This window comes from Podarcis gaigeae (genome assembly GCF_964106915.1).
Source record: "Podarcis gaigeae genome assembly, chromosome: 1".
Classification (NCBI taxonomy): Eukaryota; Metazoa; Chordata; class Lepidosauria; order Squamata; family Lacertidae; genus Podarcis; species Podarcis gaigeae.
This window is the reverse complement of record NC_139678.1, coordinates 81355565-81374262: the sequence shown is the minus strand read 5'-3', so window position 1 is coordinate 81374262 and position 18698 is coordinate 81355565. Positions and strand designations below refer to the sequence as shown.

General features: G+C 41.0%; 1 protein-coding gene across 1 annotated transcript; it reads left to right on the top strand.

Moving 5' to 3' along the window:
• The first annotated feature begins 5132 nt into the window (after positions 1–5132).
• On the top strand, positions 5133–6302 carry LOC310852440 (olfactory receptor 9G4-like). The gene has a single exon (XM_083756008.1). It carries the CDS (start codon positions 5223–5225, stop codon positions 6171–6173), a length of 951 nt encoding a protein of 316 aa, XP_083612134.1. The 5' UTR covers positions 5133–5222; the 3' UTR covers positions 6174–6302.
• Positions 6303–18698: the final 12396 nt, after the last annotated feature.

Sequence of the window (18698 nt, the reverse complement as noted above, 5' to 3'; positions counted from 1 at the left end):
TTCATGCTGGTAGCTTTGAGAACACTATCCAACCATCTTGTCCTCTGTTGTCCCCTTCTCCTTGTGCCCTCCATCTCTCCCAAAATCAGGGTCTTTTCCAGGGAGTCTTCTCTTCTCATGAGGTGGCCAAAGTATTGGAGCCTCAGCTTCAGGATTTGTCCTTCCAGGGAGCACTCAGGGCTGATTTCCTTAAGAATGGACATGTTTGATCTTCTTTCAGTCCATGGGACTCTCAAGAGTCTCCTCCAGCACCATAATTCAAAAGCATCAATTCTTCGGCGATCAGCCTTCTTTATGGTCCAGCTCTCACTTCCGTACATCACTACTGGGAAAACCACAGCTTTAACTATACGGACCTTTGTTGGCAAGGTGATGTCTCTGCTTTTTAAGATGTTGTCTAGGTTTGTCATTGCTTTTCTCCCAAGAAGCAGACGTCTTTTAATTTCGTGGCTGCTGTCACCATCTGCAGTGATCATGGAGCCCAAAAAGTAAAATTTCTCACTGCCTCCATTTCCTTCCCCTTCTATTTGCCAGGAGGTGATGGGACCAGTGGCCATGATCTTCGTTTTTTTGATGTTGAGCTTCAAACCATATTTTGCGCTCTCCTCTTTCACCCTCATTAAAAGGTTCTTTAATTCCTCCTCACTTTCTGCCATCAAGGTTGTGTCATCTGCATATCTGAGGTTGTTGATATTTCTTCCGGCGATCTTAATTCCGGCTAGGGATTCATCCAGCCCAGCCTTTCGCATGATGAATTCTGCATATAAGTTAAATAAGCAGGGAGACAATATACAGCCTTGTCGTACTCCTTTCCCAATTTTGAACCAGTCAGTTGTTCCATATCCAGTTCTAACTGTAGCTTCTTGTCCCACATAGAGATTTCTCAGGAGACAGATGAGGTGATCAGGCACTCCCATTTCTTTAAGAACTTGCCATAGTTTGCTGTGGTCGACACAGTCAAAGGCTTTTGCATAGTCAATGAAGCAGAAGTCTTTTTGGAACTTTCTAGCTTTCTCCATAATCCAGCACATGTTTGCAATTTGGTCTCTGGTTCCTCTGCCCCTTCGAAATCCAGCTTGCACTTCTGGGAGTTCTCGGTCCACATACTGCTTGAGCCTACCTTGTAGAATTTTAAGCATAACCTTGCTAGTGTGTGAAATGAGTGCAATTGTGTGGTAGTTGGAGCATTCTTTGGCACTGCCCTTCTTTGGGATTGGGATGTAGACTGATCTTCTCCAATCCTCTGGCCACTGCTGAGTCTTCCAAATTTGCTGGCATATTGTGTGTAGCACCTTAACAGCATCATCTTTTAAAATTTTAAATAGTTCAGCTATTTAAACTTCCACTGGCCTTGTTATTTGCAGTGCTTTCTAAGGCCCATTTGACTTCACTCTCCAGGATGTCTGGCTCAAGGTCAGCAACCACGCTACCTGAGGTGTACAAGCCATCCATATCTTTCTGGTATAATTCCTCTGTGTATTCTTGCCACCTCTTCTTGATGTCTTCTGCTTCTGTTAGGTCCTTACCACTTTTGTCCTTTATTATGGTAATCTTTGTACGAAATGTTCCTTTCATATCTCCAATTTTCTTGAACTGATCTCTGGTTCTCCCCATTCTGTTGTTTTCCTATATTTCTTTGCATAGCTCGTTTAAGAAAGCCTTTTTGTGTCTCCTTGCTATTTTTTGGAAATCTGCATTCAATTTCCTGTATCTTTCACTATCTCCCTCGCATTTTGCTTGCCTTCTCTCCCCTGCTATTTGTAAGGCCTCGTTGGACAGCCACTTTGCTTTCTTGCATTTCCTTTTCATTGGGATGGTTTTCATTGCTGCCTCCTGTATAATGTTGCGAGCCACCATCCATAGTTCTTCAGGCACTCTGTCCAGCAAATCTAAATCCTTAAACCTGTTCCTCACTTCCACTGTGTGGAACTGAGAAACAGGTTCTCTGTTGCAATTCTCTGCTGCAGACTAGCTTAGCCAGGTGCCTTAGATTTGAGTCTAATGCACTAGAAAACTTTTCTTGGGTTACTATAAAGAAAAAACCCCAGACATTTTGCCACATTAAAAAAATCCGACCGGACAAAAATGTCCAGAATTTCCCACACATAGCCGGAATTCGGCCATCTGTAAAAGTGCCCAGATTTTCACTTTTTGAAATATGGCAGCCCTACGCGGAGAACTCACAAACCAAGTTCTTTGTTATGTTTGTGGTGTTTTCTTCCCTTTTGGTGTAAATTCTCTAGTGAGCAGACGAGAGAGAAAATAATTTTGCGTCCTTATTCCCATATCAAATCATCCAGAAGAAGCAAACATTCTAATTGTTTCTATAGGGAGCTTATTGAGTTATCCTGACTTGGGGAGACTCTTGGGGAAGAACTGCGGTCACTTTAGCTTGGCTGGAGCACGGGGAACATTTCAATATAAGCCACCTTTTGCAGGCAACAGGAAAACTCACCGAGCTTCATACAGGTAAGTCTGCTTCTTCCTGGTGTAGACCTTAGTGATGTCCCCACAGTCGGTTTCCATGCTACTCTTTGCTCAGCTTAAACTTCCCATCTGGGCAGCAGACCACTTTTCTTGCACCACATTCCCATGTGCATTCAGGAAATGTGTACACAAAAGCATATGCCAAAGTGTGCATAAGAATGCGTATACTGGTGAAAGTAACATAAGAATGTAGTGTGCTAGGGAGGATTATTTTGCCAAAAAAAAAAAAATTATAGGAGGCAAAATTACATACAAATCTATAGTAGGTAAAACTTGCCCTAAGATGCTGGTGAATTTTAATGATGGGTTTTTAAAATCACAAACCAACATCGAAGTGTGGAGAACTGAACTTAAAATTAGAAAGATGGGAAACTGAGAAGTCCATCCCGTCCCCCCCGTCCCCTGTGCCTGCACACTCATTTCCTGTTCTTGCCTTATCAGAAGCCCAACTGACCAGGAGTAAAACTCTTTCTCTTCTCAAGAGTACTTTTTTCCAAGAACTGAAAATATATGACTTTCATCATAACCCTAAGCCTTCATGAGTTCTGGCTATAGGTTATAATAAAGCATGTAAGTTTACAGAAATAGCTGAAAACCAAAAAAAGGATTTCAGTCTGCCCCATGGAAGACCAAAATGTTTTGATTCACATTTTTGTCCCTGCAAAAACAAAGCAAACTTTGTCATTCAAACAACCTAATTTCCAACTTGATCCAATGCCGTTAGCTCCTGAAGCAGCTGTAAAATCACTAAGTGATTTCCTGGGTTCAAATGACATGTTTCTTTTTGTACAAGAGCTATTTAATGGCTTTATATAGCCAGGTGAATTACTAATTCTGGGCAGGGATAGCCTAAATTCTGTCATCTGTGCTCTGGTATCCCCTAGGTTAGATTGCTGCAATGCATTATACGTAAGGCTGCCTCTGAAGAAGGATTGAAAACTTCAGCCGGTACAGAATTCAGCAGTCAGGTTGCTCACCTGGGCAAGGGGGTATGAGCATATCAAACCAATCCTGCAGTGGTTGCTAATTTGTTTCTGGAACTAAATCAAAATGCATTTCTAAAAAAAACCCTCTAAACCCTTAAATGGCTCAGAACTGCAAATGGATTTATTCTGTTTTATCAGCTGTTTTGCAATGCTTCCCCAGCACTACTGCTGTCCAGAGAAGCTTTAGCACAACAAAGGTAGGGAAATAATAAAACAGAACATATGGGGTATAAAAAGAATTTCGGCAGGAAATTATTATGGTATATACACTGACAGGAAGTGAAGTCTTTTTCTTTGGCAATCACTCGTAGCCGAGTAACATTGTCTTCCATAAACACAGTTTTAACAGTGAGTCCGTAGGTCATTGTGGAGGCCAATTTTGGATCCACACGTCCTTCCACAGTGGGAACATTGGTTTCTGGGCGGGAGTTGATCATGGTGTAGATTTGCCAAGGGTGCCTTCCTCTTAGCACGTTTCTCCCTTGCGTCCTGAGTTCGAGTGCCTTCAAAACCCATGACACCTTTGGAAAAGGCTGTTCTCCAATTGGAGCACTTGCAGGCAAATGTCTCCCAATTGTTGGTGTTTATACTACATTTTTTATGATTTGCCTTGAGACGGTTTTTAAACCTCTTTTGTTGACCACCAGCATTACACTTTCCATTTTTAAGTTCGGAATAAAGTAGTGTGGCCATCCCATGAAGATGCAAACTGCGTTGAAAACAGGATTGTGTACAACTGCCTTGAGAGCAAATCATCATGAGGATAGAGGACCTCTTGGCTTCCCTCCTCTTCTGCTTCTGTTTCAGCTTTTGACTCTGGACTTCTCTGTTCCACAGACTCTCCCTTCTCACTAAACCCTGTTAGCTCTTGAGCTTCTGACACCTCCTCTTCCTAGTCTTCTCCCTCTTCTCCCTCTGACCACTCATTGTCCTCCTCCCACTGATCCCTGGCCTCTCAGCCGTCTTCCCTTGGAGGTTCCCCAACTGGTGCCTCCTATCAGTCCTCTGTGACCAAGGAGTCCCTGACGGCTGTGAACACACTCAACCTTTAAAGCATATCCAAAGCACATTCTTTCCCTCAAAGAATTATGTGCATTTTAGTTTACCCCTCACAGAGTTACACTTGCCAGCAACCCTCAACAGACTGTAGTGGCTAGAATTCTTTCAGGCGGAGAATGTGTTTCAGATATGCTTTAACGGTATTGTGTGTACACAGCCATATGCTGCCGGTTAAACTATTTCTTGATAAGGCGTGTAGAATTATTTGTTTACACATAGTTATGTCAATTCCTTGCCTGAGTATGCTCTCTGGTGCTGAGTTGCAGTAATTCCTCTTGTGGCATTTCTTCTATAAACCATACTCTGGACAGTTATACCACAGTAAACTTTTTCTGATTTCCCAGGAAAAACACTTTTGAAGAGTTTTACATTTTCTAATACAATCTTTCAACTGGAGGGTGGGTGGGAATATTCTACACTCAGTTATTTAGAGATGGGCAGTATTAAGAAGGGATTGGAAGGCTGCAATATACTATTTAATCAGAGTTGGAGGTGAATTCCATTCTACTAATCTGACTTTGGCCAATACTCCAGTGTTTCCTGCAGTATATATTTTAAAAGGTACACATTACATTTTGTATGTCGTTTTAATAAATCCATCCCTCCAAATCACAGGTGTGCTCTATATAATACCATTGAGGGGAATGACAGCATTATTCGTCCTCTTCCCTGCATCAACTGGTGAGATCCATGGTGATGATGGAAACTGAAGGCAACCGCACACATCTTACCAACTTCATCTTGATGGGTTTCACAACAGATCCACTCCTGAGGATCCTCTTCTTTGTTCTGTTCCTGGTCTCGTACACTCTCACATTGACTGGAAACCTGGGTCTCATCACACTGATCTACCTAGATTCCCGCTTGCACACACCCATGTATTTCTTTGTGGGCAGCCTTTCCTTCCTGGATATCTGGTACTCCTCCGTCTACACTCCCCGGATCCTGTACGACTGTGTGTCTGAGAACAACAGCATGAGCCTGGCAGGCTGTGCAGCTCAGTTCTTCTTCTCAGCTGGCTTGGCCTACAGTGAATGTTTCCTGCTAGCTGCCATGGCCTATGACCGCTATGTGGCCATCTGCAAACCACTTCTCTATACCACTGCTATGCCCAAGAAGCTCTGCACCCAGTTGGTCATTGGCTCTTATGTAGCTGGCTTTGCTAATGCTATTGTACATACAGGAAACACTTTCCGGCTAAGCTTTTGTGGGAGCAACATTATCAACCACTACTTTTGTGATGCGCCACCACTCGTGAAGATGGCCTGCGATGATACCCGGGTCTATGAACTCATATTGGCTGCAGTCATTGGTTGCAATGTGCTGGCAACCACTGCCCTCATCCTGGGCTGCTACGCAGGCATTGTGACAGCCATCATACGCATCCGCTCAGCTGCAGGACGGCGCAAGGCCTTCTCCACTTGCTCTGCCCACCTACTCTCTGTCTCCCTCTACTATGGCTCCATCCTCCTCATGTATTCCCGACCAAGCTCACAACACACTCCAAATGCAGACAAGGCAAATGCTCTTTTCTACACCGTGGTCAACCCCCTGGTCAACCCCTTCATTTACAGCTTGCGCAACAAAGATGTGAAGGCAGCCTTCAAGAAAGTCATTGGAAGATTCATAGCACCCAAATGAATGTCAGTGACATTGCTCAGCTTCCCACAAAATACGCAGAAGACCAGGGATGTGGAATCTGTGGCCCTCAAGATGTTGTTGGACCCCTGTTCTCATCCACCCCACTCAGCATGGCCAATGCTCAGGGACGATGGGGGCTGTAGTCCAGCAACATCTTAGTGGGCCACAGGCCACAACTTTGGATTAGAGAATGAAGAACCACTCTCTGGTATCCTTATTAATTTAAGAGACAGCAGAAACTAGCAGGAGACCAAACTGACAACTTTGTGGTGATGCTGTATGTTAGGCACCATCTAGTGCTCTACTTCTCAATACTTCCCTGCCCACCCTCCATGGACCATTTGTCTCCTCCTGCCCTATTTCCTCATTGCCACATCCACAGATTTGTAGCACCTGAGAAAGACGAGACAAAGCCATCATGGGACAGAAGAGACCTATTAGGCATTGGGAAAGGTGGACACTCATGGGCCATTTTCCAGCTCGCTTGTCATGCCACCCATCCTTCAGCTATATGGTCCTTGGGCATCATCTTCTCTCTCTCCCTCCCTCCCTCCCTGTAAGTTGTACTGCCTTGAGCTGGGTCTCCGATAGGTATTTCCAGACTCTTTTTAAAATTTCCGCTGCCACCCCAGATACCAAGTATTTGAATGTTTCCCTCCTCTAGCGTAGGCAGTCAAGTGAATGTGTGAATGAGACATCCATTTGTTGAAGCCAAATGAATAAAAGGTTTTATGATAATTCAGTATGGTTTCAGTTTTGTACTTTCTCATTGGTTACTTTAATTATATAGAACAAAGACTAACAGCAATGTTGACCCTACTCTGTCAAACTATAACCCTGCCACCGTATCTCTCCATAATCTACCTCCAAGTCCAACTCCTTCTTCCAAACGGTCTGTCCCCAATGTGGGTGTTGTTGTTGTTGTTGTTTTCACTCCGTCTCTCCCCAGTGTTGAAACCACCTTTCAAAACTCCTGTCCAACTCAAGACCAAGATTCCAAGCTCTCCTTCTTTCATCCTATAACATCTACCCTAAATCATATAAAATGTCAGGAGAATATTCATGACTCTCCTGTAATATTCATTAATATCCACAGGTCTCCTGCGTCACCCCAAGTTTAGCCTTCAAAGAACCCGCGGGGAGAGTGGTGCAGAAGTTCTCTCTTCAAAGCCGAGGGAAACAGTGTCTGCTGTAGCTTCTTTCCGTCATGGAAAAGAGCCACACATTTTGTCTAAAGCTGGCACTTGGTGCTGCTTTTTCTACTACTGTAAATAAAATAGCAACTGGTGTCTTGAAATGAGTAGAGGGCACACCAGTCAGGAAACTAGACAATAACTTTTTTTGTCTCTCTTAAACCAGAGCAGGAAGCTCCTGCCTCCACCTGGATTGAAAAAGAGCTATCAGTCTGCCACCTAGGACTCAGCTATACAGCTGCATATAAAATGTTTTAAGTGTGTTGTAAAGTGCAATATACAAATGTGACACTAGATGGTGACAGTGAGCTATGCCAAATTCAACATATTTTCCAAAACGTTTTCTAAAAATACATTTTCACTGTGTTTTTTATATGTGTGTAGATTCCACCTTAGTGACTGAAAATAGATGGTGATACTTTCCACATAGCTAGGCCTTCCTTAGCTACTACCATTATCATCTGGGGGACCCAAATCCTCTTGCCACAGAATGTGGCTCCTACTTGGAGAGGAGAAATATAAGAAACCTAGGAAGCTGCCTTCTACAAAACAAGCCACTGGTCCATCTAGCTCAGGTACTGACAGGTAGAGAGATGCCATCTACTGACAGGTAGAGAGATGCCACACACGTTCTCTATTCTCATCTTGTTCGTTAAAACATTTATTGTAATTACAGATGGGAAATGAGCATAGCAGAAATTCCAAGCCTAACCCAATGCTGCTGTGCAGCTTATAGCAGAACCAGTGAATTAATCCCAATCTATAACTGCAAAAGATTACCTGCAGTTCACAGCTAGTTATGCAGAGCCTTTTGACCCCATTTGAATGAAGAGCTGTTCCATGTTGCAGACAAATTGGGATCACTCGTCACTTCCCAGGGAGTGCAGAGGGAGCAGTTTAGGAACTTCTTCCTCTTGAAACAACAGGGAACCGGCTGTCAATACAAGCAGAAAAACACTACACTGCACCTCCTCAGCTGACATTTGCTTGTCTCTTGGCTTTGGCATGGAATAATAGTACACTGAAGGGAAGGATATAAGTTTTCTAAATAGAATTGGGCCAGCAGCCAAAGCACATCGGTGTCTGTTGAAACCTCTGCCCACGGTGGGGAGGAAGATCAGGTGTGTGTGTTAGGGAACCAGTTGTCTGGGTTAGCAGCTGATGAGAGAGAGAGAAAGCTGAGGTGCTTAATAAGAGAGAGATCTATGGAATGGGGAGAGGTCCATGCTGGTGGGGGAAGACATAGAAAGCCCTTGGTAAATGAACCTCCAAGTCACCAGGTGTCTATCCTTCACCAGGGTCCATGTACACAGCAATTCCTATATTTTAAAGGCTCAAACATGTTGTAGGGTGTGCATCATCCACCTCAAAATCTTAATAAAATAAAATTTTATTGTTGTTATTGTTGTTGTTGTTAATATCCCATCATCCAAATATCCCAGGGCAGTGTACAACATTAAGAATATAACTTACTCAGCATGCATTTATGGTATGAGAAGACGAAAGTACATAAAGGGTTTTTTAAGCACTTGGTAAGACTATCAATTTATGGTGTGTGGGAAAAATACAAAAAACCTGTTAGAGCAGAAGACACCATGGTTGCTTTCCCCATTGGAAGTGAGATCCTTGAAAAAAGACTAATGCAAAAAGTGAATGGGCAACCTATAAAGAAGTGCTCATGGAAGTAGAACAACAAATGAAATTGAAAAGCTTTGAGGACATAAGACAGTTAGTAACAGACTGGTTGCAATATCACCAATTAAATGATGTGTTTAAAATAGATAAGAAAAATGGATTTAGTTAGGAAAGTTCAAGGTTTGAAAAAAAAATATTGGAAAATAATATGAAGTTACTTTCTAAAATATATAAATTGTTACTAGGGTAGCATACTAAGGGTGAAGAAGTTAAATCAGTAATGATATAATGGGCACAAGATATTGGGCACAATATCCAATTTTCATCTCAGGAAAAGTTATGGAGGGATGACTTAAAATTTACAGCATGCTGTGTGTTGAAGGAGAACTATATGAAAATGATATGTCGGTGGTATTTAACACCTAGAAAATTAGCTAAGATGTATAGAACTGCTTCAAATGTATATTGGAAATGTAAGGAGAAGGAAGGCACATTCTACTACATATGGTGGACACGCAATATAACAAATGTATTCTGGGAAATGATATATAATGAGTTGGGGGGAAATGTTTAAAACAACATTTGTGGAAAAACCGGAACTCGATGATCAATCTGACCCAGGGGCTTCCGGTGGAGCGCGGAACCGACTGCAGGCGAGGGTTCTTTCTGTGGAGGAAACCCCAGCTTTTTCGCCAGAATTCGGAGGTTTTCAGGGCGCCAAAACCCCCCGTTAAGCCTCTGGAGGGTGTCCAGAGGTCCAGGTACCCGGCGGTGCCAGGCAGCCGTTCGTTTGGTCGTCAGGTAGTCTTTGGAAAAAGGCGAAGAGTACGACGGAACGGGCGGTAGGCAGTCGGGCTGCCATTACAGCGGCGTTTTACGGCGAATTAGCAAAGCCCCGAGCCTGCAAGGGATAGCGCTCCGCTCTCAAAACGATGAAACTCGGATTCGTAAACGAATTGGACATAGTAAACAACAAGGAAGTCTCCGAGTAATAAGGGAGAAAGTTCGAGTTCAGCGCTGGTTTTTGACTTCATTGAAAAAAAAGACGCAGTGTTACGAGCAGAGCCTAAAGAGAAAGTAAGTTACCGCTAGCGGATACTGTATCCGTCTCCCTCGGGTAGTTAAAGTTAAAAAGCTAAAAAGAAACCCCCTTTATTTCAAAGGGAGAAAACTAAGAGGGAGCAGAAAAGAGGCGTGATAGAAGGAAAGCCCAGTCAGGAGGGCACTTGTTCAACTGGAAATATAGACAGGACTGTCGCTAAAAAAAAATTTTTCGGGAAGAGGCAAAGCAGCGAGAAGACGCTCTGACGCCATTTTCAGTGGGAGAGGCAAGGAGAAGCGCCCCAGACGACATATTAAAGGACTTCAAAAAACCAAACGCTTAATGTGGGGATTAGGGTATTAAAAAGTACTGTGGTCTGATGCTGGAGGGGTCACGTACCCACGCCCCCACCCGCTATACCCCCGTTGTGCTCTCATCCCCGCTACCCCCGCTTGAGAAGTTGGAAATAGACTGAATAGATAGGTCGCTACTGAGGCGCGTGCATAGTACCACATTGGGACACTTAAAACTTCAGTATTAACGTTAGAAACCCCAGCTGTTCCTCTCTCGTGGTTTCGGACTTAGTGAAAGATATCAGCTCAGGAAAGATATCAGCTCAGGAAAGATCTTACCCACCCACCTTTCAGGACTAAACTCTTGGATCAGTTTAATGTGAACGTTTTTCGTTGGGGGTGCATGGTCCGGTACCCGGGCTCAGCTCAGACTGGAGGTTCCGGGAGCGGCTTCTCACAATTGTATCCGATCTCCACTTGGACTGTATGGTCTTACAAGTTCATAAATCAGGTCCACGAACATTAAGCTACCGATTGGAATAGCCCGAATAGGGGCAGAAGATCTCAAATTGACCACTCTGACAACCAACGGGCAACCTACCCTCCTCGAGATTTGGGGGGGAAGGGACATTAGCCAAGTTAACTAAGTGGAGAGAAACTGCGAACGAAGTCGGCTATTACCGTATTTATTTATATTTTGGGTTTGTTATTTGATAATTGTAGTTCCGCTTCGGTCACTGTTATTTGCTGTTCACTTATTTGAATCTGTATATATTTTCTGTGGCGAATAATTCTGGTATCGGTTCAGGGGATCTGGTCTACCCCAAGAGTTGGTTTTTGAGAAAGAACAAGAGTTCTAAAATATAGAAAGAAGGGACAGACCGGTAAAAACTAGTGGAATATTTGATACATAAAGATTAGCGATAATGTCATATAACCAGAAAAAAGGGGCGGAGGGGGGTACCCCAACAGAGAGGAAAGCCTCAAAACAAGAAACGGAATTTAGAACAGAAATATTGAGGATGTTTGCAGAAATAAAGCAAAGTGAGAAAAACTTGGAGACAAAATTAGAGCAGGTAAATAAAATTGGAAAAATGGACAAAAAGATTGAAGAGACAGTGAGCGAACTTAAAGGACAGATTAAGGAGGTATCAAAAAGAGTGGATGAGGGGCTAAAAAAGACCAAACAGGAAATGAAAGAAATGAGACGGGAAGAAGAAAAAATGAAAGATGAGATAGCAGATTTACATAAAATACAGGAAGAATTAAAAGACTCCATCGCGATGAACGAACTCAAACAAAGGGAAGTGAATTTAAGAATGAGACAGGTCCCGGAATTACAAAACGAAAATATAAAAGAAAGATTAACAAAGGAAATAGCACAGTGGATGGAGTTAGCAGAGGAGGAAGTGGCAGGAACAATTCTAAATGCATATAGAATGAAAACTAAAGCAAGTAAAGTAAGGAAACTTCCAGGCGATTGTTTAGTTACATTCAAAGATAAAGAGATGAGGAACCTGATTTTACAAAGGAATAGAGAGAAGAGACTGTACATCGATGGGAACTATATAATTGTATTTAAAGACATTCCTATAAGACTGCTGAAACGTAGAGAACCATATAAACCACTGGTGCAATTACTAAAAAAAAATAGAATAGACTTTCGTTGGGAATTCCCGGAGGGTGTTTCCTTCTTTTATAAAGGAGTTAAAAGAAGGCTGACAAGCCCCGAAGAAGTAGGAAAGTTCACAAGAAGATACAAAGAACTCCAACAAGGAGAGGAGGAGCCGAAAGGAGCTGAAGGCGGAAGAAGTCCGAGGGTGGAATCAGAGCTGGGAGAAGAGGAAGAACGGAGCGAAAGGAAAACAGAGGAAGAGGAAGAAGACGAAGAAGGAGAAGAACCAGAGAGACTTTAGGTAAAAACAAAAACAAAAACAAAAAACAACTAAATTCAATAAAAATGACATTAAAATTATGTAGTTGGAATGTTAATGGGATGAACGATAAGAAAAAACGGAATGGAATTGAGCGTTTCTTAAAAAAGAAGAACCTGGATGTCACATGTTTACAAGAAACGCATGTGGCGAAGAAACATAGAAAAATCCTGATTAATAAGAGGTTAGGGAACGAATTTATCTCCTCAGATAAAGAGAAAAAAAGGGGAGTTGTATTATATATTAAAAGCGAAATCGAGGCACACCAATTATTTAAGGATGAGGAAGGAAGAATAATTGCGGTACGTATAAATTGGCAAGGCGAAGTATTGATAATAGTGGGGATTTATGCCCCTAATGGGAATAAAACAGAATTTTTTAGCTCATTGGAAGAAAAGTTATTTGAATACATGGACCAAAAAATCATACTAATGGGAGACCTGAACGATGTGGTTTCAAATGAAATGGACCAACTAAGAAACTCAAAAAACAGAGATGGTAAATTACCTAAGACATTTTTCACATTGACTAAGAACTGCAACCTTATCGACATATGGAGACTGAAACACCCTTTAGAGAAACAATTCACATATCATTCAGAGCCGAACCAGTCATTCTCAAGATTAGACCAAATATGGATTTCGAATGAACTGTCACCAAGAGTTAAAAAAGTCGAAATCCAGGCCAAAGTTATATCAGATCATAATCCAATCGAAATGGAGATGAAGGGAGTGGAAGAACGAACCTTTAGATGGAGATTAAATGATAACCTATGGGATGACCAAAAATTTGTTGAAAGAATTCGGAAAAAACTAGGGGAATACTTCTTAGATAATCTCGACAAAGGGGTGAAAACAAGTACGGTATGGGACACAAGTAAGGCTGTAATGAGGGGCCTTTTTATCCAACAAAATGCCTTGGAAAAAAAGAACAAGGAAAAGAGGTTAAAAGAGATTTTGAGACAGATTATGGACAATGAGCAGAAACTGATTAAAAAGCCGAATAATGAAAGAATAACGCAGGAAATAAAGTCCCTCCAAACACAGGTTGCAATCATAATAAATAAGGAGGTTGAGTGGAATATTAAATGGTTAAGACAAAAAAACTTTGAATTCGCCAATAAGTCAGGCAAATGGCTTGCGTGGCAAGTCAAAAAGAGGAAGGAGCAAAACACAATCAATAAAATAGTAATAAACGGAGAAGAAACAACTGACCCGAAAGAAATTAGAAAAGGGTTCTTGGATTTTTATGAGCATCTTTACAGAAATAAAGAAAGGAATAACAAGAAAAAGATAGAAAGATATTTAAAAGAAAAGATGGTGAAGAAGATGTCATCAGAGGAAAAAGATCAGCTAAATGCCCCAATTTGCAGAACAGAGATAGAAGAGGTGATAAAAGAACTGAAAAGAGGAAAGGCACCGGGTCCAGACGGGTTCACACCGAGTTATTATAAGGAAATGAAAGATACATTGATAACACCACTAATGGAAGTAATGAATAACATTTTAAAAGAAAGAGACATGCCCGGTTCGTGGAAAGAGGCCTTTATAACAATTATCCCAAAACAAGACTCGGATCTAACTCAAGTTAGGAACTACAGACCCATCTCCTTATTAAACACGGACTACAAGATCTTTGCCGGTATACTAGCCAAAAGACTAAAAAAGATATTAACAAGGATGATACATGAAGATCAGACGGGCTTTCTCCCGGGTAGGCTAATAAGAAACAATACAAGATCTATAATTAACCTTATCGAATACCTATCAGATAGTCGCGATAAACCAGCTAGCCTAATCTTCATAGACGCGGAGAAAGCCTTCGATAATGTAATTTGGGACTTCATGTTTAAAAATTTGGAGGTAATGGAAGTGGGACAGGAGTTCTTAAATGGTATAGGGGCAATTTACACTGAGCAGAAGGCGAGACTGATAGTCAATGGAGTTATTACTGAGGATATAAAAATTTGTAAGGGAACGAGGCAGGGCTGTCCGCTCTCACCGCTGCTCTTTATAGTAGTCTTGGAAGTGCTGCTGAATGCAATAAGACAAAACAAACAAATTAAAGGGATAACATTAGGATCAAATGAGTATAAAGTTAAAGCTTATGCAGACGATGTGGTTTTAACGGTGGAAGAACCTATAGAAAGTATAAGGGCGATTTTGGACGAGATGGAGGAATTTGGGAAACTTGCAGGATTCAAACTGAATAAGAGTAAGACAAAAATGATCGTTAAAAACTTGGATCAGGATAAGGCTGCAATAGTACAACAACAAACTGGAATTGAGGTTGTTAAAAAGATAAAATACTTAGGAATCTGGATCACCAACAAAAATATTGACCTATATCAAAACAATTACATCCCGGTCTGGAATAAAATTAAAAAAGATTTAGAGGTCTGGGCCAGAATGAAACTATCATTCTGGGGAAGAATATCTATGGTGAAAATGATGTTGTTACCCAAGCTGTTATTTCTGTTCCAAACATTACCCATACTAAAAGGAACAAAAAATTTTAAAGAATGGCAAAAAGCCATCTCTAGATATGTTTGGGAAGGGAAGAAGCCCAGAATTAAATTTAAGTTGTTGACGGATGCTACAGAAAGAGGGGGCTTCGCCCTACCAGACATGAGACTTTACTACGAAGCGACATGTTTGTGTTGGATGAAAGAATGGGTTAAGCTGGAAAACAGAGAGTTATTAGACCTTGAAGGGTACAACAACAAATTTGGGTGGCACGCGTACCTATGGAAGGATAAAAAAGGGTGCACAAGGGGTTCACCAGTCACATCTTTAAGGGCCCACTAATAGAGGTCTGGGACAGATATAAGAACATATTAGAGCCGAGAACACCACACTGGCTTTCTCCCCAGGACTTAACAAGCGTTAAGAAAGTTAATATGGAAGAAAAGAGGGGGAAGTATGGAGAAATGGTCATAAAGGAAGGAGGGAAGTGGAAAGTTAAACCATACGACCAGGTTAAAACGCTCACACAGGGGTGGCTCCACTACTTCCAGATAAATGAGATGTTTAAAGCAGAGGTGAAGGAAAGGGGCTATGAGGAAAAAGAATCAATATTTCAAAAAGAGATAATAAACAGTGAACATAAAAACCTCTCTAAAATGTATAAAATACTTTTGGAGTGGCACACGAAGGATGAGGAGGTGAAGTCAGTGATGGTACAGTGGGCGAGGGATTTCGGGTATAATATTCAAATGGAAGACTGGGAAAAGCTTTGGAGAGTGAATATAAAATTTACGGCCTGTATGTCACTCAGGGAAAATGTGATGAAAATGCAATACAGGTGGTATATGACACCCGTGAAATTGGCCAAGATGTACAAGGTAGACAACAAATGTTGGAAATGCAAACAAAAGGAAGGGACATTTTACCATCTATGGTGGGAATGCAAGAAAGTTAAAAGTTTCTGGGAGGAAGTATACAATGAATTGAAAAAGATGTTAGGCTATACTTTTGTCAAAAAACCAGAAGCTTTCTTACTTTGCATTATGGGAAAGGATATTAGGAGAAAGGATTACAAACTCTTCCAGTACGCGGTCACGGCAGCCAGAATTGTGTTAGCTCAGAGATGGAAGCAGGAAGAAATCCCAATGGTGGTAGAGTGGAGAGCAAAATTAATAGAATACGCCGAGCTGGACAAACTAACAGGGAAAATAAGATACTTAAAAGATCAAAACTTTATTGAAGACTGGGGGAAATTCGTGGGTTATCTGGAGAACAATTGTTTTGTAAATACAACGTTAGTGGCATTTAAAGAGGCTTTGTAAAGAGCTAACAAGTATTGTTTAATTGAAACAATGTAAAAAAGGAGGTACGAATGGCAATATGAAAGGATGGGATGTGATTCTAAGACTCAAATACGAATGAATGTCAACATCGCTGAAGGAAGCCCAAAATGATAAGAAATGCCGAAACTCGAATATAATGTACATAATGTATATTTAATCGAACTCAATAAAATTTTAAAATGAAAAAAAAAAAAAACATTTGTGGAAAAACCAGAGGAATTTTTACTAGGAATTTTAGGTGCGGAGATACCAAATGAGCAGAGACGATTATTTATATATGCGACAACAGCAGCGCAGATACTACTGGCCCTGAAATGGAAAGAAAATAAAGTCCTGACCAGAGATGAATGGCTGATGAAAATGATGGACTACGCCAAAATGGTGAAATTGAACGGGAAAATCAGAAACCAGAAAGAGAAGAACTTTAAAAAGGAATGGGAAATTTTTATATTGTACATAAGAGAACACTGTAAACAACTAAAAACTTTGGTAGGATTCGAGTAACGTTTGTAATGTACTAAAACTAAGGTAAAGGTGTTTTAAATAAGAAAAATAGAGAAAATTAGTGAAGCAGTGGAAAAAGGTGGGAAATGGAAACCATGGACGGGTGGAGGGGAGACAAGGGATTCAGGGAATCCTAAATGATGATGGTGTTTATTGTTTGAATTTAAATTTGCAATGTAAAACTCAATAAAAAAGATTTTTTTAAAAAAGAATATAACTTACTCAGCATAACAATACACAGCATATTAATAACAGGCCCGCTCCCCCTGCATTTAATAGGCCATAGATTATTTAATGGCTGAATGCTTGGCCAAAGAGAAATATTTTCACCTGGTGCCTAATATATTTATGTTTCCACTTTAGCCTCTGCCTTATCTTTATGCAAGCAAACTGCTTAGAGGGGTGTTTTTCTACAGCATAGATTTTCTTGTTTATTTGGGCAATCAACAATCTTGTTAAATAAAATAAAGAAAACTAAATTAGTACAAATGCTCAACAAACAGGTCATCCGAAGAAGCACTCAACATGAACCAGAAAAAATTTCATTGTTTGTTCAGTAACAAACTCCCCCCCCCCCCCGTCACTAAATACTGGGAAGAAGTAACCATCTTCTCCTTTCTTGTGGTTTCTTCTGTAAATTTCACCATCTGAATTACAGCTAATGATTTCTAAGAAAAGAAGTGCAAAGGAAAGCAAGTGATTTGAAACCTTTCACTTCCGCATGGGACAGTTTTGCAAGAGTCAAGTCTGCAATGTGAACTCAGTAATCCAGCAGAGAGAACTGCTGTTTGGCAAAATAGTCCTCCTTCTCCTTCTCCTGACACATGGATATATGGGGGGAGGGGGGTGGAGAGCAGGCAATTGGCCATTTAAGTATTTTCATTTATTTACTTGATTTAGGGGGCCTTCCCTGGCTACGTCCATGTCCTGACACCTGTATCCCAGTGCATAATAGATATTGGGGGAAAGGTTGTAGCAGAAAGAAGGCCACAAATCAAGGACAACCCATCGGAATTAGTAGCCACAAGAGGAACACAGTAACAGTGGATTTGAAGAACGTTGCAAAGGATTCTGGGAAACACATTTAGCAAGTTCAACGGCTTGGGTCTTTTTCAGAATGAGGATCAGAAACTTGCTTATTGTTTCACTTCCCGTCTCTCTCCCCTCCAACTCCTTTTTGTACATTTCTTACGAAATCGATGAATTTAACCCTGACTTCCCTCTTAATGACTCTTCCTTTCCAACTCTCCTCTTTTGTTGCGCTATCTACCATATTTATGTGGCTGTGTGCAGGTGCCTGCACACCTATGCAAGCATGTGAGAGCATAAACCTAGGCATGTTTTACTCCCAAGTAAGTCCTTACTTTCTCCTGTAGGGCTTACACCCTAATAAGTGTAGTTAGGATGTGCTTCCATTAAACAGATGAATTATATTTCTTTTTAAACTTTAATACTTGCTAGATTTTGCCTCTGGTATGACACACATGACGTAACAGGCTGTATGTAACTGTATAACTTCTATTTCAAAAAACAATTCAACATATCATGTCACAATATGTAATTCCATAGACCAAATTATCATATGAGCGGAACATATTCTGAGAGATTAATGTCCAGTGGATTGATCAGGAGATATAGTCTATTCAGTTCTTATATTAGCAATATAAGAATGTGGAATGCTTATTTCAATCTTGTAGTGTTCCACGTGTCGATGCTTTTGAGAATTCTAGCATTCCTTGTAAGTAGGTATCAGATGAAAAACTTGAAAGTATGACACATGCAGAAAATAAGACAAGGATTCCAGGATAATTCCTTGTTTCGCCCAACCGGGCTTTGTCAGCCGTGTATACTCTGGATTATATAAACGAACATAATGTAATGTAATTTTATGTAAAACTAAGTAACGTAAGATAAACATTAAACAATAAATTTACATACCATATTCTTGTGTACCAGAAACATGGAACATAATGGATTCAGTCATCACAATAACTGACCAGAAGTTTCTCTATATGAAGAGAGGCAATATTGACTCCAACTGTTCATACAAATGAGCATGCGCACATAACATAGAATCACAAAATTGTCCCTTGGAAGATGCTCACGAGGGTCATCT

Coding starts and splice junctions, on each gene's coding strand:
- LOC310852440 (XM_083756008.1), top strand. CDS start 5,223: ATGGTGATGATGGAAACTGAAGGCAACCGCACACATCTTACCAACTTC.